General features: G+C 37.0%; 1 protein-coding gene across 1 annotated transcript in view; it reads left to right on the top strand.

Moving 5' to 3' along the window:
• Positions 1 to 23,033, top strand: part of CSMD1 (CUB and Sushi multiple domains 1) — a 2,262,799-nt gene that overhangs the window by 2,032,097 nt on the left and 207,669 nt on the right. Inside the window, exons 38-40 of the mRNA XM_045286696.1 lie at positions 11,624 to 11,742; positions 15,628 to 15,697; positions 22,907 to 23,023. Coding sequence (XP_045142631.1) covers positions 11,624 to 11,742; positions 15,628 to 15,697; positions 22,907 to 23,023 — 306 coding nt within the window. The remainder of the gene's footprint in view (positions 1 to 11,623; positions 11,743 to 15,627; positions 15,698 to 22,906; positions 23,024 to 23,033) is intronic.

Below are 23,033 nucleotides of genomic sequence, written 5' to 3'. Positions count from 1 at the left end.
GGGGGCTTAAGTGGAGAGCAAATGTTTTGAGAATGATGAGGGCAATGAATGTACAAATGTGCTTTACACAATTGATGTATGCATGGATTTTGATAAGAGCTGTATGAGTCCCTAACCAACTGATTAAAAAAGAAAAAAGGAAGCACTCAGTCAGACAATCTCAGTCATATGGTAGAGGCCCCTGGCAAAAAGTGAAAAAATGTCCTTTCTTTCTGGGTTCTTGAGCTATGTGAAATTCACACTTTGCAGTTTATGAAAGTATTAAGATTATTTATTTTCTATTTGCAAGCTGGTATATCTCTTTGCTTGTAATTTACTACAGAAAAGCCCATTTGTGGGTCTCATCTTTCCCTGGGGACCTTGTCCTTTTGGAAGTCAGGTTCTCATATTACCTTGCAGCCTCACCTCCCAATGGGTTAAAGAAAGTGTATTAAGGGTAGTCTGGGGCGGATTAGCCCAAACCAAGTTCAACATGATCTTACTTGTGCTTTCTTACTAATATTTTGATAGTAAAAACTATTTGAAGATAGTTCTATATAATGAAATTATTTTTAGCTTAACCATGGCCAAACATATCTTGGATGATTCTTTAAAAAGGCAACTTATCTATCTGGCTATTACTTATCTATTTTATGTATGCATAACTTTAAAGTAATGATAAAAGTTTCATCATAACTCTGAAAAAATGTCAGAGGCTATTACAGATGATTTTATTAGCAGGATAATCTAATTTAACTGATATTTTCTCTTTACTTAGAAATTGCTTAAATTAAAACTATTTGAAAATGAACATATAGCAATACTTCTTTAATAATCAAATTTTCACTATTTGAACCATCTATTAAATTCAACTTTTATAATAGCAATTGAATTTATACATATTTGCATTGCTAAATAAGAAGAAATACTTAATTTTTGAGACAGCAGTGCCCATTTTTTTAGAGCTTAAATTATAAAGCTCATATTTATAAAGGCTGTGGTTGTCATTTGAGTCATTGTGTATCATTTTGAAGTCAGTTTTCTTTTGAATTCTTTCTCTCAATTAACCACTTCAACTTTGCTGACGATCATCAACAAAGGCCTCCAGCAACACAGCAACAGGGTCGAGCATGTAGAGGGAGACTGTCCGTGGCATTCCATGAATGTTGAGGGAAAGTAGACAATGCCAGAAATATATATGCAAAGGCAGATGATTTTTGAATCATAAACTATGGATAACAATTGAAAAATGGGAATCTAGAACATGCAATTATGCATTTATGGAATTACTATATAGACCAAGAGGACACCCATTGGTTTTACATCAAAAAAGATGAGCATTAGAGTTGTATACTTTAATCATTCAGACTTGCTCAGTTTTATGCTGAGCAAATAATCCTAGGGATTGAACACTGTGGAGAAAATGTAGCATATAAAGGCAGGTTTCTTAACAAGTTGAGCTATGTGACTGATTTGCAACATTGCTGGCTGAAAGCAAAAACACCTTGAAGCACATAATTAATGATGAAGATCACATGTTACAGCCCTCATTGTAGATCATAATTCAATATAAAGAAAACAAAAATCCTCAGAACTGGGCCAATAAGCAAGATAAATGAAGAAAAGATTGTTATTATCAAGAACTTTGTTTCACTTGGATTCACAATCAGTGCCCATAGATTGATGCTCCAATCAGGAAATAAAATGATGTATTATTGCATTAGGTATATCTGCTGCAAAAGATCTCTCGGAAATTTGAAACAGCAAAAACGTTGCTTTGAAGACCAAGTACTCCTGACCCAAGACATGATGCTTCAGTTTTCTCACATGCAGATAAAATTATACAATAAATAAGGTAGAGCAAAGAAGGGTTGATTCCTTTGAATTATGATGTTGGCAAAGAATATGAAATATGCCACGGTGTGCCAGAAGAACGAACATGTTTATATTGGAGGAAGTACAACTAGAACGCTTCTTTAAAGAAGAGCGTGTCAGATTTCATCGCAGGTACCTTGGATATATCATTAGAAAGAAAAGTGTAGGCACTCAGCAAGATGGATGGATTAACATGGTGGCTACACCATGGGCTTAGGTATAGGAGAGATTGTGAGGATGGCACAGCACCAGGCAGTGTTTTATTCTGTGGTACAAGGATTGACTTTAAGAAGAAACCAACTCAATGGAACCAAACAACAACAAAATAAGAGAAAACTAGAAAAATTAAACCTAACAACCCTCTATTGAATCAAATGTTGCTCTTTTACAAGGAAGAATTAAAAGAAGTACATTATTTTTCACAGTTTTAGTATACTTTCAAGTTTATTGCATCAGTTGCCGTCAGTGGAAATAATTATTTGCCAATATAAAATTTGAATATTTTAAAATTATAGCTGAATATTCAGTCACTAGAGTGCAGTATGTTAGCTTGCCTTTGTTAGAAGCGTCTATCTAATCGATAGTTAATTTGATATATTCATGAACAGATAAAAATTCCCTCAAAAGATAAACGAAAAAAAAAGTACATTGACAAAAACTGTATAAGCAGGTTGCTTTCCGAAATGTATTTGAGATAACTTTTAAAGTCTACTCTATGACACCTAACAGTAAAAACAATAACATAGAAAAAGTAATTTAAAAATATTTTAAAAAGACAACGAAGGAAAAAAATGTGTATAAATGCACGAGTCACTTAGATTAAAATAAATACTACTAATAAACACTATAATTAGTTTTGGATTTTCTGGTATAAAAGCAAAAATTATAAAATGATTTTTAAAAGAAAATGTAGCTATTAATTTAAAACTTGTTTAAAAGGCTGAAATATAAACTATTTCCCATATTCAAGACAGAAATATCTAAATTGGGATTAAAATCTGTAAAATGCTAGCGAAATGGCTTGGGAGCCAAATCTGTACTTGATACACAGGGGAAAGGAGAATCCAACTCCATTTCTGTCTAAGAATGATTTGTCTGAAGCAGAGGTCGGACACACCGCTATCTGTCAATCTTCTTTATCCCTTTTTGACACCATTGTCATAGACTGGGTTCTCTAGAAAAGCAAAATCGGCGACACCTGTGTGTGTGTGTATGTGTATAATATTATAGCAAGAAAACAATGGCTCATACAGAGGTCAAATAGACAAATCCAAGTCCAGGCAGGTTCCAGGTCTGTGTATCAGATGTTAGGCAGGGGATTTCTCCTGATTCCTGTAGCTGTGTGGGCTATGATTGGCAGTAAGACCATTGGACGGTGGCTGCAGAGGTCAGCAGAGGTGGCTTCAGTGGCATTGCATGTAAGGTCAGCAGGTCACATAACAGGTTACTGATGACTCCCAGGCAACATGACAGGTCTTTGGATCAAGTCTGAAGAACAGGATATTGATGAAACAGATACAGGACCCAGACCCCGCAAAAAGCAAACACATTTCCCTCTCAAGCTCTGTGTCATTGAATCTATACTGACTCATAGTAACCTTATAGGACAAGATAGAATGCGCCCGTGGGTTTCCAACACTGAGTCTTTACAGGAGTAGAAACCCTCTTCTTTCTCCTGAGGAGCAGCTGGTGGATGCAAACTACTCGCCTTGTGGTTAGCAGGCAGGACCTACTATGTTACCCGGGTTCCTTGAGCACCCACTTACATAAGAATCAAGCCATGCTTCTAAAGCAATCCATTACAAGAGAGCCAAACAACCGAGCCAAGTTGCCACCAAACCTTCGCTGTCACACTCAAAACACTCAGCTTTTCTGCTGGATTTGATAATTCAGAACTCACAGACAACATTCATGATAATGGAATTTATTAAAGAAATTCACAAGTTACAACTCAAGATCAGAAATACCAAGGACACAGTGCACAGTCTGTATGAATGACTGCCCCTTGGTCTATCAGAGGTCTTGTGTTTTGCTTGAGCACAACGAGGTGTCCCAGAATCCTCCCCTTCACAGTGCACGTGTGTCTGCCGTTATAGTATTTGCACGAAGCAAACAAGTTTCTCACTCAAACTCGCTGCCATGGAGTTGATGCTGACCCATAGGGATCCTGTAGGTGGGAAGAATTGCCCCTGTGGGTTTACAAGACTGTAACTATGTACAAGAGTAAAAAGCCATGTCTTTCTCCAGTGGAGCAGCTAGTGGCTCAGAACTGCAGATCTTGTGGTTACCTTCCAATGCATAAGCAGGATGCCTTCAGGGCTCTATGAAAGGAGAACGTTCAATTTTCCTAGAAGCTAAATTAGAGGAAATGTTGGTTGCTCAAACTCACTGCCACCAAGTTGATTCCAATCCCAGGGCCCTGTAGGATGTAGTTAGAAATGCCACTTTGGGTGTCCAATACTTTAAATCTTCTTGGGAGCAGATATTCTTATCTTTCTTCATTAGAGTGATTGGTGGATTTGAACTGCTGATCTTGTGGTTAGCAGATCAGTGTGTAGTTCACTATACCACCAAGGATCCCATATAGTAGGTGTACTGTAAATGCTAATATACCTAAGTAAATGTTTTCTTTTTTCTATATTTACTTTTTCATTTTTTAAAATCACTTTATTGGGGGCTCATACAACTCTTATCACAATCCATACATACATCAATTGTGTAAAGCACATTCATTACCCTCATCATTCTCAAAACATTTGCTCTCCACTTAAGCCCCTGGCTTCAGCTCCTCATTTTCCCTCTCCCTCTCCACTTCCCCCTCCCTCATGAGGCCTTGATAGTTTATAAATTATTATTTTGTCATATCATACACTGTCTGATGAGTAGATGTTCTTTTATTCCTTGTTTCCTTAGTAAATAACCCAGCTGTACTCCTTCATCTTGGATTATCTTTCTTCTCCCTTTGGATATTTTGTTCATGGTTGTTATTAGGTCTTTAGAATAATTTTTTTTTAGTTGAAAAGTTCGAAATCCATAAACTATCATTATGAGATCAATGTCAACTTGAGAAAGGTTACTCAAAGCTATTGTAATCCATTACATCAACAAGGGTTTATTCAGCCTTTTTTCTAAAAATGTTTTTTAAAAATTCTATGCTTAATTTCTTTAAAAATAAATTTCATTTGTAACATTTAAGCTCACTGTTCTTTGAATTTTCCCAAGGGTTTTGAAATAATTCCCACAATAAATTCCACAGAACTGATGAGGCTTTTGTTATAAGCTGATTTATAACATTTATGTTTTATCATTAATAGGTGAAATCATTAAATTATATTTCTAGACAAATTGAGGCACATCTTTTAATGGCTTTGTTTTATCTTCTTTGTGTTCACAGTCTAGAATGACCAGATTTTAAAAGTTTTGTTTTATTTTACATCTAACCACATTTTCACAAGTCAGCATTTTTATAAATGTTCCTATTTTTAACATCTGAAAAGATCATAACATTTTATATATCATTTTATACAATATTATGTAAATTGTATATAACATAGCATTTTGTATAATACTATATAAAATGCTATGGTATATTCTGTTTTAAAAATTCTTCACTGTTTTAATATTTTTGCATAGCAGCAGTTCTTAGCAACAACAATGCACAAGAATTACCTGGAAAATGGGACTCTGGGAAATAGAGTTAACTTCACATTCAATTAGGATGCCAGGTGTTTCAGAAAATGGTAGCTTGTAAACTGCCATTTAAAGGAAAAAAACCCTGCTTTATCATATTTGCTATAGTAACATTTATAAAACAAATGCAAATATGTTAAAATGTGAAAGATTGGAGAGCCTCCCTATAAAACATTTGTCATGCAATATTACCATTTGCTCCTTCCAGCTGTCTCTACCCTGGAAGATTAACTGAACTTCTCTATTCTATGGTTGTGTTTCTCAGCTTCATTTTAATAGTATTTAGTATAATTCTGTTATTTATATATATTCCCAGTTGTCTATTTTTACATCTCAATAAGTCCCTTTTAACTTGACAGTTTTATAATTCATCCTGATGGTTTTGTGATGCAGCCACAAGTATTTAACAATATGAAGTACAGTGGCAAACATCATTTTCCTAAAGTCTGCAAAAGAAGGAATTGTTATAGGGCATTATTCTTAAAAGATATCTTTAAGAAAGATATATATATTTGCTTGAATTTACATTTTTAAAAGAAATTAATTTTGTGTAATATTTATATAGATATGCATGTAATGATCTATAAAACATATAAACAAGTATTCTATATTCATAAAAGACACTGGGTTTCTTATCACATATTTTTTTCCCAATAGTTTTATTGGCACATAGTTTACATATCATACAATTCAACAGATTTTATTTAGAGCGTTCCACCCTGCCCCCAATGGTTACATTGCCTTTAAAATGACTTATGTAATTATAATTCCTTCTGATGCTCCCTCCCCCATCCTGCCCTCATTATTTAATCCGGAAATACCCTTTCCGTCCCTATCACCTTCGGCTGTGTTCCCTATATCCCCTGTATCCATGATTATCATTATGCACCCACTCCTCCTCTGCTTCATAGCTTGGAGACCCAACTGAAAACAATAAAAAACAAAATCAGACTAAGGTGGTAAGGATAAAATCATAATAGTACAAAGACACAAATATAAATAATGAGTAAGAAGGAAAAGACCCCCATCAACATTCTAGAAGCCAAGGAGAAATTTTGTTATGGAACCAGTAAGAGATACTTGCACCTGGAACAAATTCAGGTTGCGCCTATAGGGTGCTCCACTGGCCAAGTGTCAAGTTTGATCCTGCATAAACAAGATTACAATGGCCTCTGACTGACCGTAAGGCTGTTCAGACTCTGGCCTTATTATGGCTGCTTTATTTCATATTTTGATCAGTGCAAATAAACAAGCTATTTTCTTTAGCAAAGCATTCTCCAGTATGCCACCTCCTGTACTCTCAAGAGTCAGACAATGTATCATTTTACGGCATTACACTATTAGCAGTATCCCTACAGTTAGCCTAACTCACTTTTGATTTTCTACTTTGGATCTAAAATTATATAAATGGTGGCTTTTTCTTTTAAAAAGTTGTTTGGTCCCTTTGTAATCACAGGGCATTCTAATCTTGTCATGTTGTAAGACTTAGGATACCTCCACACTGCAATTTAAGTAATTAAAAGCTGTTTCTTGATTTTTATCTGTTATGTTTTTATCCCTTTTGCTAATGTGATAGCTTTCTTTACATTCGCATGAACAAAAATCCCAGTCAAAATTTTTATTGTATTCATGGAATAATCGGTTCTTTTCTTTGTGTCTTGACTCGCTATTCATGTTGAGGATGCTGTATTGCACCTGGAGGAGTCAGATGCAATGCATGAAAAAGAAAATATTTGAGCTCATGTCCAAAATAGTTCAATAAATATTTGGTCATATCAATTGACTCTGTCACTTATTTTTTTAATGTTCAAGGGTAAGACAAAACTGTTTCTATTAGGGTTCCAGTTCATAGGTCCATCGGTTTATTATAAACAGAACATATTTAAACATCTTCCTGAGATCAGAGCAGTGGGCGGCAGTGGATCCTCACAAGTCTTAGTCTTGTGAGGATGCCTTCTAAAGCAGAGCGAGACAAAACACCTGCTCCAAAGATGATCTTCTGGGCCAGATGAATTCAGAACCACAAGTCAGTCCAGTAGGATATGGTGAAAGTTTCTTAGGACTCTAAAGAGGCAATCTTGGTAAATTTTTCAAAGAAGACGGAAATTACAAGGGCTGATTATGAAATGTTTTATGATAAGAGAAAAACTGCATAAGTGAGAAGGCGGCCAGGAAATTTGCACTAAGGACAAAATAATGCTTGTTTCCCCAATCTTGCCAACGTGCCCCCTCATTTTTCCAGGGTAGGAAGTGATATCCTGTAAGAATTCCTTTCATTGGCAAGCCTTGTCCCATCTACCCTACAGTACTGTTCCTGTCCTTTCAGAGTTCTTTGAGTTCACCAAACTCAAAGAACCTTAACAGCAAGATCATCTGTGGCCCTCCAGTATGCCAAAACTTCCAAGTTGAGGAGCTGAAAATGGCAGAGCACTGAATTCTTCCATGAAGAGCTAGACAGATGGAAATCACATCTGCAGAAGTGTATAGACCTAGGTATATACTGTGCTAAAAAACAATAGCTTCAAGTTTTGACATTTGTTTAACAAAGGTTTCTATGCTTTTGTAGCAATACTTTGGACTAGCCCTTGCAAATAATTACTGGTTTAAGTTATTGTTCTAGAACGTTTACCTAAAAATACCCTGGACATTTGTTTGTATTCTCAGCACCTTTCATATACAGGATGCATAGTGATATTCAGTGTAAATAAATGAATGAAAGAGAAAAGCAAAAGAGAAAATGCATAAAAAGCATCAATCTTCTTTCATAATCACACATTAGGCATTTTCTTTCAAAGCTTCATTCTGTTGCTAGTATTTTCTGTATTTTCTAAAACAGGACTGTATTTTCTAAATCAGGACTTGCAGTATAGCTCCATTCACTTCCTTTTGGGACCTCATCAGACTTCCCATTGACCTTCATAATCCTACCACCAGTCTCTTCAAGGCAATCTAAGCTTTCACCACTCCCCAAACCAAACTCTCTGCCCTGGGATCAATGCCAACTCCTAGCCACCCTACAGGACTGGAGAGACCTCCCTCTGCGGTTTCTGAGACCTTGACTCTTTACAGGAGCAGAACGCCCTTCTTCCTTCTGCAGAGCAGCTATCTGGTGCTTTCCAACTGCTGACCTTGCTGCTGACCCAGAAGCCCAACACACCTTAAAACTCTTCTGTCCTTTAGCCATTACTCAATTTCAAAAGTGCTTTCATATTTTGCTTTTCTGTTAGAGCAGTTCCCACCCTAGCATACCAAATATCATCTTAGTTATACATTGTTGTTATGATCGAAGTACCTCAAAGGAGTGGCTGAAACAAACAAATGTTCTCACATTTTAAGAGCCTTCCAGAGGTGAGCTCTGGGGGCAGGTTAGGGGAAGGTGTTTGTCTCTAGGGAGGCTTTCTCCATCTGTCTCCCTAATCTCTTCAGGTATTAATCTCTTACATGGACTAAAAGAGATGGAGTTGAGGCATGCCTTACAATTCCACGTTAACAAAGCGAAGAAAGCCACTTTCCAAGTGGCATGATGAATACAGGTATTTGATTGTTAGGTGCTGAGTTCTGACTCAGCCACACTCTGTACAACACAATTAGACACTGCCTGCTCCGGTGCCATCCTCAGTTTTTCTTTGTTTGTTTGTTTTGCTGCCAATGGGGTCGCTCCTCTATAAACCGTATTATTGAGGGTTTTTCTCTTTTTCACTGACCCTCCACTTTGCCAAATATGATGTCCTTTTCCAGGGACTGGAGCCTCTTGGAATTGTGTGAAAGTTACATGAGCCAACGTCTCTCCAACTTCATTTCTAAGGAGCACTCCAGCTGCAATAATTTCAAGACAGATTTGTTCTTCTGAAATTCCATGGTGTATTCAGTATTCTTCACCGACACTAATTCTAGACTTTCTTATTCATTATCCAGTTTCACATGCATATAAGATGATTGAAAATCCCATAGGGGTCAAGATTTAAAACATATATTTTTGATTCATTTAATTCAATTAATAATGCAAAGGAAATGTAATAACTTGAATTTAATTTTGAATCATTTGTCATGGTAAAGCTTTTTAATTTCCAATTTTTTCTCTCTTCATTTACCTAACACTTTTGTATTATGGATATACTGTGATTTGTATTGCATTTGGTGAATATGTGAGCTATTCCAAAATGATCATGAAATTGTGCCACCATTGATTAGATACTTAATGTTCATATTTTAGTTAGAAATGTTTTAACCAAGAATATTTTCAGTGTGCAATTAAAAACTAATAGGCGAGCTTGGTAATTTGTAGAGAAATGTACGCTTATAGACTCACAATTTTAAAGTAAACAGATAAATTAAACTAATAAAGTTAAAAAACAATTAGTTGTATTTTACATGTAGCAATTTTATCTTTCTTAGAAGGCCCTAATTGTTGAAATTATGTGATTGTACACATACACACAGCCAATTAAGAAACTATATATTTAAACTCTACTAATCCTATAATCTGTGTGTCATTTCTTGATATTTTCCACCTCGTTTACATACTGATGGTCTCCTTTCAAACAAAATTAATGGAACTTGGTATTTTTGAATAAGAAATGAGACTCACATAAATTGCTGTTATCTCTATCTCTGGTTAGAATATTCTCAGGATTGTGAGGAGAGTGAAACACCAGATTCTCCAACTTTAACATACAGCAGTCCTATAGGATGAGACTAACCTGCACATGCTCGCTGACTGAGTGGGTATGGGGCCTATAGATTCTGAGTTTCATTTCTAACAAGCTCCCACACCAAGCTTTGAGAAGCAAAGAGGCAGGGTAGGTTTGACACTAGTTGACTGATATAGAGAGATTACATTTGTAATCTGATGGTACCTGGAAAAATTGGCCTCCTAAATTGACTTTAAAGTCTTTTGTTATGGGTTTGTTGTCAGGATTACAGCAGCATATCTCATACAGTAAGTAGTCTCTAAGTCAACTTATTGCCATGAAATCAGTCTCAACTAATGGAAACCCAACGCAGGTCAAAAGAGAACTGAATGTAAGGTGCAGTTTAAAATGTTGTAACTCCCTTGGTTATTTTCCATTCGTTTTAATAAAGTAACAAATTGCCTGATAAAATCTTCAAGGTTCTGTAAATATTGATCCTGCTTTTATAAGAAATAATAAGTGCTGGTGATGCAATGATTAAGTGTTTGGTCTAACTAAAAGGTCAAAGGTTAAATCCACCTTCAGCTGCATAAGATAAAAGACCTGGTAACTTTCTCTTGTGAAGATTGCCTGAAGACTGCCTATCTAGTGGATGCAGAGTCAGAGAACCCTATACCCCCAATAGAACACTTTCATAGACACCCCGCTGCTCTGATCTTTTCAGCAGGAGGCCGTCACAGCTGTTTCCCAGGAGCTGCTGGTGTTGTGCTCCTGCCAATTGTTCCATTAGCAGCAGAGCGCTAACCATTGCATCCCCAGGGCTCCCCCTGTGAAGATGGCAACCCCGAAAGCCCTAGAAGGCAGTTCTACCACTTCCTACAGGGTCACTGACTCGGCACACAGTCACAACAAACAACATGAGATAGTTCCTCACCATTTTTTGGTTGTCTTTCAAAGAGAGAGAACATGAGAGCTATTGAACATAAAATTTGTTCTTATTTTATTATTATTTTTTTTATGGAAGGACTGATTCCCAATTTCACACTAAACGTTTTTAATAAATATTGTAAAGTATGCTTGGAAAAAAAAGACAGAAATATCATGGGGTTTCATATACAATAGGGAATCTTTTAAGCACTATTTAAGGCATGTATGCATTAGAATTGGGATATTTTATACTAAAAATAGAAATTATTATTTAAAAGGCTTTGATTTGGTGGATTATAAAAATAAATTAAAGGCAAATAATTAGTGCATAATTCTGTTTTTAAAATATTTAAACCCATCTTGGTAAAATGGTAAGAGAAAGAATCAAAGCTTCTGTTCATTTTTACAAGATGAGAGCCATGGGGTGGTGGGGGTGGGGAGAGCCTTTTCTTTCAGATAATAAAAATATTATCTATACCATATGATTTATAAGTCTTGTGTCTTACTTTATTATTATTCAGCCGTCGGTCTTGCTGCGTGTCAAGAACCAGCTCTTCCTAGCAACGGCATCAAAACAGGAGATCGATACATGGTGAACGACGTGCTGTCCTTTCAGTGCGAGCCCGGGTACACGTTGCAGGTAGCTTTCTTCTGAGTTCTTCCCAGTACAGAGGGGGCAACATCGTCCTCCTCGGCCAGCTTACTGAAAGCTTCAGGCCTAGATTTATATCTCTGATGTAATTTCATTTTACAGTAGTGATATTTTCCAGGCAGGATGGTAATCCTAATTTTCGTGAGGAAATAATTTCTAAATGATGAAGCTCTATCCAAAAGTTGAGTATTTTATTTTCATATCTTCATAATTATTTTAATTCATGTGTAAGGTTTCCCAGAACAATCACATGCAGGGGAGTCTCTGCCACCTTTTGGTGAATCCTAACCGGACAAGGCAAGGATTGCATCTGCTTCCGTGTCACGTGCTTGGTTTGCTTTGCAAACTCTTCTCGGGATTCAATTTGATAGATTCTCTTTAAGCTCCTGTACTAGGTACCTGCAACGTACTCATGAAATGGGTTCAAAAAATGTGTGATAACAATTAAGCATACATTGTCAACATTGCAAGATAGATTATGAATTCTAGCAAGAAGATTATTAGTTATAAATGAATATATAGCTAGAGTAGCCTCTGTAATTTATTATGTGGCTTAACAATGACTCCCAGAATAGCTTTTGGCTGTCACCTATATAATTCTCCCTGCCAAAAGTAAAAATTGACATTCTAAACCTGTATATTCCAAAGTTCAGTGGAGATATTTAAGTCTATCCATAGTTTTATTCTTCAGTTACCTTAGGTAAAAGAATACGTTTTGTAATAAATATTTTTAACATTGAAGCTGGTAATTTTTCCAAGAGTTTCCTTTCAATCACATTCTGCAGACTTTAAAAACAAACAGCGTTAAGTAAAGATAGGAAAAAAACTGAAACACCTAGCAGTGAAATGATGCCATGAAGTCACTTTCTGTATGTGCGTTGGAGAAATAGCTAGATGAATCAAGTAACAACTGCTGGGAAATGAATGCTTGTAGGGTGCCATAGGAAGAGTTTCATGTTCAAACACAGAAAGCCTCTCAAGTAATACCCCACCAGTCATATGATGTCCGTGCAACGTTCTGCGTATGGTGCTGATGAGGAAGTGACCAGAGCAGGAGAGAAAACACAAGGGCCAGAGACGTGGATGGGAACAGATCAAGCAGAACCACATGTAGGAATCAGCCCACGTTTTAAATGACATTAAAATGTTTTTTCAATGCCTAGGATAGTAGTGGCCCTGGCAGTATTTCATTCTGTTGTACATTGGTTGTTATGAATCAACACCTGCCAACCACAAAATACACAACAATAATTGAAAACTATTATGCTAATTAAGGAGCCCTGGTGATGTCACAGATTGGGCTGCTAACTGCGGGCTCAGCAATTCCAAACCCCCAGTCACTGTGGGAGAACGGTGGGGCTGGGAAACTCACATGGGTTTGGAGACTACCCTGTCTGATGTGGATTTGTTGTTATAAATAAATCATAACACGCAAAGGCACCTTCATAAACACGAGCACAAACATACAGATCTCAGCAAGTCATGCAATACTTGTTTTATAATGCACTACTCTATATAATGATGGACATATCTTTACCATGCAGATCAACTGTTCCTATAGAGACCATTTCCAATGGGAATTTTGGAAGGTTTTAAAAATTTTGTTATCTAAACAGGTTGGTTGACCAAGCATAGTATGGCCACTTTAATTTATTCTTTAAGACAACATTTTCCTACTTCATAGACTAGGGTTTTAAAGGATTGAAATTTTCACTTGAGAGACATTTTATTTTTTTGTAAAAAATGAACAACAAATAAAAAAAAGCCTCCCAATCAAACCCTTCACATGGTTGATTTCTCTGGGTGAAGGTTTGTAAGAGAAAACAATGTGTGACAGTAACTGGGTCTTAGTCTGATTGCCATGTTTACACTTTTTCTTGTGTTTGCATTATAATCGACTTAAGCCAACTAACTAGCATGCTCTCCTCAGTATCTCCCAAATTGCCACTTTAACCCACGCTGGACATGGGGACATGCATTTCCTCTCCTGTTTCTGATGTCACCTTACACTTTCGGTAAACGTACTTGCATGAATTCCATCGTCAGAGCCAGCCGAGAAGAACGGAGGACCCGTTCCTTTGAAAGAGCATTTCTTGTAATGAATTGTTTAATATGTTTCCTAGAGATAAAGGCCGGGAAGAACTCAATCAAGCCATATACTAGTTCTTTTTGGAATGCAAATTATGTTTAAAAATATTCACATTACAGTCAGTGTCAGGCTTAGATTTCAAAAGTGGCTGATTCTCATTCATATGAACAAAAAAATAAGATTTTTGATTTTAAACATTCTTGTAGCAAATTAATATTTCTGTAATGGCAGCATGCATACATTCCATAGCAGTCATGAAACGTGTTATTTCTGACAGTTTATACATTAATGCCTATAGATACAGGAAGTTCATGAGCATAACAAAGGTACCAAGGCATGGGGACTTAGAAATAAACTCTGAATATTGGAATTATTTAAGATTTTTCATTTTCTCTGGATGTGATGTACTGTTCTTTTAAAAGATGACAGCCCCCCCCCCAATATCCCATGTTGGTATAAACTAGTAAATAAATATACCAAGTTTTATCTTGTTTGATCCGTTATGAAAATTTCAGCAAAAATTACTAATAGGAAAATGTTTACTGGAGAATCAATATAGAATATTAAACAGATTAGTAATAAATGTTTTTTTTCCTCTTGGTTGCTAGCCTTTGATGAATATCTTTATGGGCTTTGCTTTTTATGTTTGAATATTTTAGAAAGAAATTTATTTTAGAAAATTTAATGGATCAGAGAATAAGTATACACAAGGGAGCATGAAATTAAGTATAAAATACGTTGTCCAGAATGTCATCTTTGAAAATAAATACTGAGGTTCTTGGCTTAGCTACTTTAGAAAATATCAGGAAGCCAAAGAACATTGGGATGTGAAAGAGGAATCAGGTCTGAGGCATTTCTAAGCTTAGGGAATCAGTTTGCTATTGATAACTGCATTAGTAAATACCTTGTTTTGTTCATTGCCAGTGTGGCTGGGATTATTTAGCATGAGTGAAATATGTGATTTTTCAGTTGACTCTGATGACTGCAGGTGGCAAATGGGAACTCATGAGATAAGGAAGCATGCCAGAAAAGGGCACAGAGCCAACATGAAGGTGGGATTGGAGGGAGTCTGCCACTGAACTACCTTGTCATGACCTTTGATTGTAAAAAAGATCTTGCACAAAACATCTCAAAACTTAACCCTCGGCTTTTTATTTTTAAAAGGGGAATATATGCATTGATTGTGAATGTTAACATTGAGAGCTTCATGTATTTAAAAGACAGAGACCCTGAGTGCTGAGGATTAATTTCATTGCAAGCATTGTTAATTTGACAGCCTCTGTGGCTGTCTGATTATAAAAATAATATTCAGTCTCCTTCTCTGACTCAGTTTTTTGCTGAACATTAATGGTCCGTCACCTTATGCATGAAACATAGATAACCATAACAATCGTCTTTTCACAAGCAGAAACATATTGCTGACCTTTTCCCCATCTCATCAATATCTAGTAGTTTCTAATCATATTCAGCCTCTCTAACCAAAAGCTGTCATATCTGATGGCGAAGTACAAACTTACTTTGTCCAATGCAATCTGTCTTCTTTTAAGCACTGAAAAATGAGCTAGTCAGAAATATGACCTATTTAAAGGGATTTTAAATTTTTAAAAATTGTGAAAATAAATAGCAAATGTGGTATTTTCCCTCTTTTGATTCCTAAGGTTATTCATTAACAATCAGTATTTCTTATTTTATTTTACATTTGTAATAAAATAACAACAATATTCTTCCAAGCACTGGCCTTATATGTTGAGTATTGGAGTTTCATTTCATTTTCTTTGCAACAGGGTCGGTCCCACATTTCTTGCATGCCGGGAACAGTCCGCCGCTGGAACTACCCCTCTCCACTCTGCATCGGTATGAAAACATCTCCTAAAGTATGTGGATTGGTGGACACTGGGGATCAGTGACATAGTGGACACTGGGGATCAGTGACATAGTGGACACTGGGGATCAGTGACATAGTGGACACTGGGGATCAGTGACATAGTGGTGCCCCGCTTGAGCTGCCATTCTGGACTTCCTTTGTACATTTATTTCCACTGTTCAATTTAAATTTTGAGCTTAAAAATGTCTTTGAAGATGTTTGTTATATCATAATGTAGGGGAGGTATAACAATAATTTAACACGAGTTTAGTGAATAAAATTGCTATGTTTTGGGGGACAGTATCTTAAAAATCAGCATCCATAGATTAGGGGTAATATTTTAACTGAAGGACTAAAATACAATTATATCATAAGGCCAATATAGTAATGTGTGGAGATGAATGGAAGTAGCTGGTTTGAAAGTCTGAGCACTTTTCTGTGGAGGGATTTATCCTCAGGAAATTCGGAGATGCGAAAGCCACTGTCTGTGTGGATATACTCATGCCACCTAGAGAACCAGCCTGCCTTTTCAGGGGAAAGCTTGACAAACATTGCATTTCAAAAGGAGGGACCTATACCCTAAGATTCCATGAACTTTTAGACTATCCGATGGAATAGGAATTGCAATGGTCCCTTGAGGTGCCTGGTGATCATCACTTGTGTCTATTACAGGAAGGCCTTGAAATATAGACCCTGGTAGATGTTAGGGGTGTTTTTCTTTGTTCTGTTTTAAATTCCGTATGAACTACACTCTGAGCTCAGTCTCAGTTTTACACAATGCTGTATATATGACTCATAAATCTTAATTTACAGCTCAGGTGTGCATATTGTTTCAGTATAATAGCTTCCAAATCCCTTTATTTATATTCAGAAGTGTCTGCTAGGATCAATAAATATTTAGAGACTACCTAAAGCTTAAAATTCTATGCTGAGCTTCAGATCTGGTATTCAACCTCCACTGGAAATCCACAACCCACTGGGGTCAGTCTACAGTAACACGGTCCATGTGGTTCAGAGTAGACCTGATGCATGGAGTGGCCATTGCATCATCGTAGTGAAAGCAGACTGCTAGGTTTTACCTTCCCGTGCTACGAGGTGGGTTTCAATAAAAGTTGATTGCAACCCCTAGGTTTTCCAGTCATCTAAAACCCATTAAATCCAATGACCATTACTTACTGTCTTCGTTGAAAATGTTGCTTTCCCCACATCCTTTCCCTCAATTATTGCCATTATCATCCACCATTTGTACCTAGATCACAAATCTAGATGTTATATTAGATTTAGATTTCCCCCTCTCTCTAATTCTTGATATCAAAGGATCTCAGCTGTGACAACTACATCATCCAAATGCTTCTTCAATTTTTGGTCCTAAGCTTGACCATCTCATCTAAAATTGATCGTAGTTTCTCTCTTAAGGTTCTTGTCTTCTGTCTCCACATGATTCCTGGATTAATGCCCCCAGTTCATTTCACACTCCAATTTTAGCGTGGTAATCCTTTTATTAACATTTACCCAAAGTCCTTTAGTTTTCTTTTTACTCTCCGCTCGCTTCTATTACAAAGAGAGCGATAATCGTGAATCCAAGCAAGATGACACTCTTGACAAATTCAAACGTTTTGCCATTTATCATGGTTTTACTTGGCCTAGTAGTGAGCATTCGGGTTTTATTTACATAAAGTTGTCATCCATACTGAAGGCAGCAATCCTTGATTTTCATAAGCAAGTGCTTCAAGTCCTCATTCAGCAAACAAGGTTGTGTCATCCACATCCTCCAACCTTGCTGCCACATTCTTCTTCGTACCAACCAGTTTCTCTGATCATTTGCTGAGCATACCGGTTGAATAAATATGATGAGAGCATGCATCCTGATGCACACCATTTCTGAGTTTAAACCATGCAGTACTGTATTCACTTGTTCTGTTCACACAGTTGTCTCCTGCTCTTTGGTCTAGTTTTTCTGCATGAGCACAATGAAGTGTTTTGGAATGCCCATTCTTCTTGAAGTTTATACATTGTTCATTATGATTCACATAGTCGAATTCCTCTACATAGTCAATGAAGGAAAAGTAAACATCTTTCTACTATTCTCTGCTTTGAGCCAAGATCCATCTGACATAAGCAATGATATTCCTTGTTCCACATCCTTTCTGATCCAACCTAAAGCTCTGGCAGCTCCCTCTCAATGTACTGCTGCAACCGTTGTTGGATGATTTTCAGAAAAATATATATGCATATGATGTTAATGATAGTTTTTCTATAAATTGAGCATTCTACTGGGTTACCTTTCTTTGGAATGGGTACATAAGTGGTTAGCTTCCAGTCAGTTGACAAAATAGCTGTTTTCCAAATGTCTTGGCATAGACGGATTTATGCTTCTAGTCCTTCATCAGCTTGGTGCAATTCATATTCCATTAATTCCTGGAGTCTTCTTTCGTTTTGATCTGTTCTTTTTTTGCCTAATACCTTAATTGCAGTTTGGAATTCTTTCTCTTGAAATGGTTGACTGTCCACTAGTTCTTTTTGGTACACTGTGTATTATTTCCATTTTTTGATGCTTCCTGTATCATTCAATATATTGCTCTTAGCAATCCTTAGTATTTCGATATTTATATGTACCAATGTTTATTGATCCATTCCTTCAGCGGCAGACATTTTGGTTATTTTCATCAGTTTTTCATTGTCATAAACATGGGCGCACGTATATCTATTTGTGCTTTGCTCTGTATTTCTTTAAGGTACACACCTACGGGATTGCTGGGTCACGTGGTATTTCTATTTCCATTTGTTTGATAGAGCGTCACTCTTCTTTCCACATGGTTGCGCAATATCTACTCCTACCAGCAGGGTGTGAGGGCACCAATCTTCACATCCTTGCCACCATTTGTTATTGCTGGACTTTTAAATTACTTTTTTATTTTGCTTTCAGTACAAGAGTGAGATGGTATCTTGTTGTTTTGATTTACATCTCTCAAGTGGCTCGTGATCATGCACATTTCTTCATATGTTTGCTGCCTACCTAGATGACATCTTTGTTCAATTTTCTATTCATGTCTTCTGCCCATTTTTGAATCTGATTAATCCCCTCTTCCTTGTTGAGGTGTTGCAGTTTTCCATAAGTTTTTGAGGTTATCCCTTTGTCTCATGTATCATTGCCAAATTATTTTTTCCCAGCACTCAGAATTATTTTTTATTTTTCACTCAGAATTCATGTTTTGTTTTTTAATATAATCACACAAGTGAGCAAAGATTATATATTGTATGGTTCTTGTTATGTTGTCTACCGTTGAGTTCTACGTCATCCTATAGTACAGAGTAGAACTGCCCAGAGGGTTTGCTAGGTCGTCATCTTCATTGGAGCCAATTATGAAGTGGGTCCAAATAGCTAACTCCTGTGTTACCAGTCAAGATGCTTAAAAATTGCACCACCAAGGATCCTTTTAGTGTTTTATATACTAGATAATAAGCCCATAGGATCCCTGGTGGCATAGTGGTTACATTTGCCCTAGAACTGAAAGATCAGCTGTTTGAAACCACCAGCTGCTTGGTAGAAGAAAGGTGGGGTTTTCTGCTCCAGTCTTGGAAACTAACTCACAAGGAAGTTGTAGCCTCCTCCATCAGGTCTCTATGAGTCGGCAACTACTCGATGGCAGAGAGTTTGGTTTTGCTTCGTAATAAACCCGTTGCTCTCCAGTGGATTTCAACACATAGCCATCACATAGAGCAGACTGTAGGTAACCCATAGGGTTTTAAAGGCTATAACTCGTTAAGAAACCAGCCTGCCATGTCTTTCTCTGGGGAGGGCCGTATGGGTTCAAACCACTGGCCTTTAGGTTAACAGCCCAGTACTTAAATCATTGCACCACGATAGAGCCTTCCGTGCTTATTTTCAATTCATCCCCACTACCATCAAGTTGATTCCCAAACATAGCTACCCTAGGTAGGGTTCATTAGGCTTCTAATTTTTTTATGGGAGGAGATAGCAGCCAGAGCTGCTGGTAGGTTTGAACCGCTGACTTGGTTAGCAGCCAAATGCTTACCGACAGTGTCCCAGGGCTCCCTTGCCTAACAAACATTGCTCTCAGATGAAACAAGGCTGGAATGGAGCCTTCCCATCCCACTCACTCACTAAGCAAATGCCTATCATGTATAAATCCAATCCAATTTAAGATTCCAATGTTTAATCATTAACATCTTTCATTTATAAATATCTTATTTATTAACGACTCTAATGAGTGGTGGTGTTGAGTCAGGGCTGGGCAGTTCAAACCCACTGGGAAGATGAGGCTTCTGCTCCAGTAAAGCACCTTGGAACCCCTCTAGGGTACCTGTGAGGCAGGCTTGTTGACAATGGGTTTGGTTGCCACCTATAAGGCAGGGTAAGGCCCAGAGGGAGGTCCTAGTACAGGGTTATAAAATTAATGCTGGACCTAGGTATTCAAGAATTCACATTAAGAGGCCATGCACCAATTTTCCTGGAATTGTTACACACCAAATTTTTGGATTTTCTTGGAATTCTTGATTTTGCTGTTGAAATAAACTAAGATACCATTTAATACAAAGTTTGAAACCCAGAATGTGATTTCTTATCTTAAAAAAACAGCCACATTCACTTATGAGTAAATGGCACAGAGGCCACATCTGATCTCTTCCAGGTTCAGTGGAGGGAGAATCCATATCCACAGCAGCCCATGGCTAATTCTGATACCAACTTTCCTCCCAAGGTGCACTATTGCTCTGCTCATCTTGATCCTAAGTTACAATGACCACACAGAAGGCAAAGAAAGTACTCCCCTTGCAAGGGTTATTCAGGAAGTTAACAGGTTACCACAAATTAGGGTTTTACAACATTAAGAACACGTGGTTTTTGGTCCATAATTATACCTCTTCTCAGACAGCAGCCACAACTTTCTCCAGCCCATAACCTCTCGGCCAGTAGTCCCACACCCTTTGTGTATTCATCCATGAGCTAGGAATTCCACCTGCCATTCCACCTCCCTGTCTCATGGTCTCAGTGGCACATGTGTTCATCCAGGTAACTAGAGAAACAAATTTGAGACACTCATGTGTATAAGAAAGAGTTTTATATCCGAGAGTAATTGTATATTAAAAAAGCATCCCAGACAAGATCAAGTCCATAAGTCCAATATCAGCTCACAGGTCTGATACCAGTCTATACTTTGCTCTTCAGAGTCACGCAACACATGCAATGATGCCGAATGCAGGAAGATCACAGGTCAGTGGGTGGAAAGTTTTGTGGATGCAATGACAGTGGAAGCATCTCAATGCTGGCTGGGGTCTTCATGTGGCTCCTCTAGCTCTAGGACTCTAATGTAGCTCACTGTGTCTTGTCCTCAGAAAGACAAAGCAGAGAGAGAGAGAGAGTGTGTGTGTGTGTGTGTGTGTGTGTGTGTATCTGGCCTCCAGGGAGCTATTTATATCCATGGCACCTCTAAATGAGGTCATCAAGCTGCACCCTGTTTGACAGGCTAGACTCCACCCCTTTGCAAGTTGACACCAGATTATTGAACTACCACAGCACAGAACCTCCGTTTCAGTGTGGCTCCTGTGCTCTGTCTAATGGCCTTCAATGCAGCAGCCGCTGGGACCTCTGCGCTCAGACTCTGACACTCCAGATGGTGATCTTGAGCATACCTCAGGGTTAGCACTTCTTCCTTGTTGGGACAGAATTCCTTTTGTTCCTGCTTATGAGACAGTAGTCTTATGGATTGGGAAATAGAAACGACGTGGTCCAATCCCATCTATTAGTGTTTCACACACTCTATTTGTACAGTCCCATCCAATCGTTGTTTCAGAGACATATTAAGAGCCATATTAAGAGATTTCATTTCATCATAGGGTACTTAACCTTTTAAGACTTTTAGAAAGTTCTTCAGACACTATTTTCCTTGAAAGCTACAAGATTTTGCTTGATGATTTAAAAACAAAAATCTACTACATAGTGAAAAAGATGTGTGAAAGAGGGCTTCCAAATAATGTTTTGTCTCATAAGAGCATTTTTGGAATAAGAATAATAGATTTTATTATAAATACCTGAAAATAACTGGTACTTATTTAGATTATTATATCTAAATATATAAAATCGTTATTTTAATAGATTTCACAGTTAAAAATGCTTCAACCTATATTATTAATATGATTTTTAGCAAATATTAAATCATTTATTAGTTAATCTTGAATATTCATCAGAATTTCTTATAGTAAATCATTGCATAAAAAGAACACAACACACAAAAAAGCAAACAAACAAAAAACATGAGCATCCAAGTTAATTCCAGATATAAAAATTTATATTCACATTCATCATCAAATGATAAAATTATCCTGAGGAGAAAGTGATTAGAATTACGGAATTATATATACATATGTATATGTAAAAAGAATATGTGTATCTATAAATATACACATATACTTATATGTGTATATGTATATATATGTGTATACACATATACTTTTTTAAATTTAGAACTAAATATAATGAATAAAGTACAATTAATAAAGCTTGAGTTCGAAAGTCACATTGGCTTGGAGTAGCATCGAGGTTGTGTTGTTTACTAATGATATATGAGGCAACTTCAACTAGTTTGTAGAAGAATTTCATTATCTTTTAATTCAATAGTGCCATGATTATTTCGAAGTCTCCTCATATGCTTACACAAATCTACTAATATATTTAAGGTTTCTTTTCCTTTTTTAAAAAAATTGTTTAATTAGGGGCTCATACAACTCTTATCAAGGTTTATTTTCTTTATTTGTAAAGTGAAGATAATATGAACATGAACATTTTAGAGTTGTTATAAGAATTAAATGAAATAATGTATTTTGTCAGCCAGCTCATGTTACAAAATCTGCAAATATTAACTAATAGTAGCTGCCAATCAATATAAAAAGCCAATTTTATGTCGAATTAAAATGCAAATATCATGCTTACTCAATTTTCCTGAGAATCTCTGTTTGGCAGAATAAAATGGACTTTCTTTCTCCTCAAGCAGCAGTTCACAATTAGAACAAGAGGGAGACCTATCCATTGTAATACAAGACATTTCCTTCTGGGCATATTAGGTGAAAATGTCAGTCTGAAATTTCCTTTACTTAGCACAGTAGAGTGGGGCAGTTTGAATGAGATCTTCCTTGTAGACAGAGATAACCCGCAGAACTGATGGTCCTCATCCGTTTCACAGCGACATGCGGAGGCACGCTGAGCAGTCTGCGTGGAGTCATCCTGAGCCCCGGATTCCCAGGCGCTTACCCCAATAACTTAGACTGCACCTGGACGATCACGTTGCCCATTGGCTATGGTAAGTGAAA

The sequence above is a fragment of the Echinops telfairi genome, unplaced genomic scaffold (genome assembly GCF_000313985.2).
Source record: "Echinops telfairi isolate 266 unplaced genomic scaffold, ASM31398v2 ScPeMD7_9;HRSCAF=40, whole genome shotgun sequence".
Classification (NCBI taxonomy): domain Eukaryota; kingdom Metazoa; phylum Chordata; class Mammalia; order Afrosoricida; family Tenrecidae; genus Echinops; species Echinops telfairi.
Note: the sequence above shows the minus strand (reverse complement) of the source record. Positions and strands in the feature narration are given on the sequence as shown.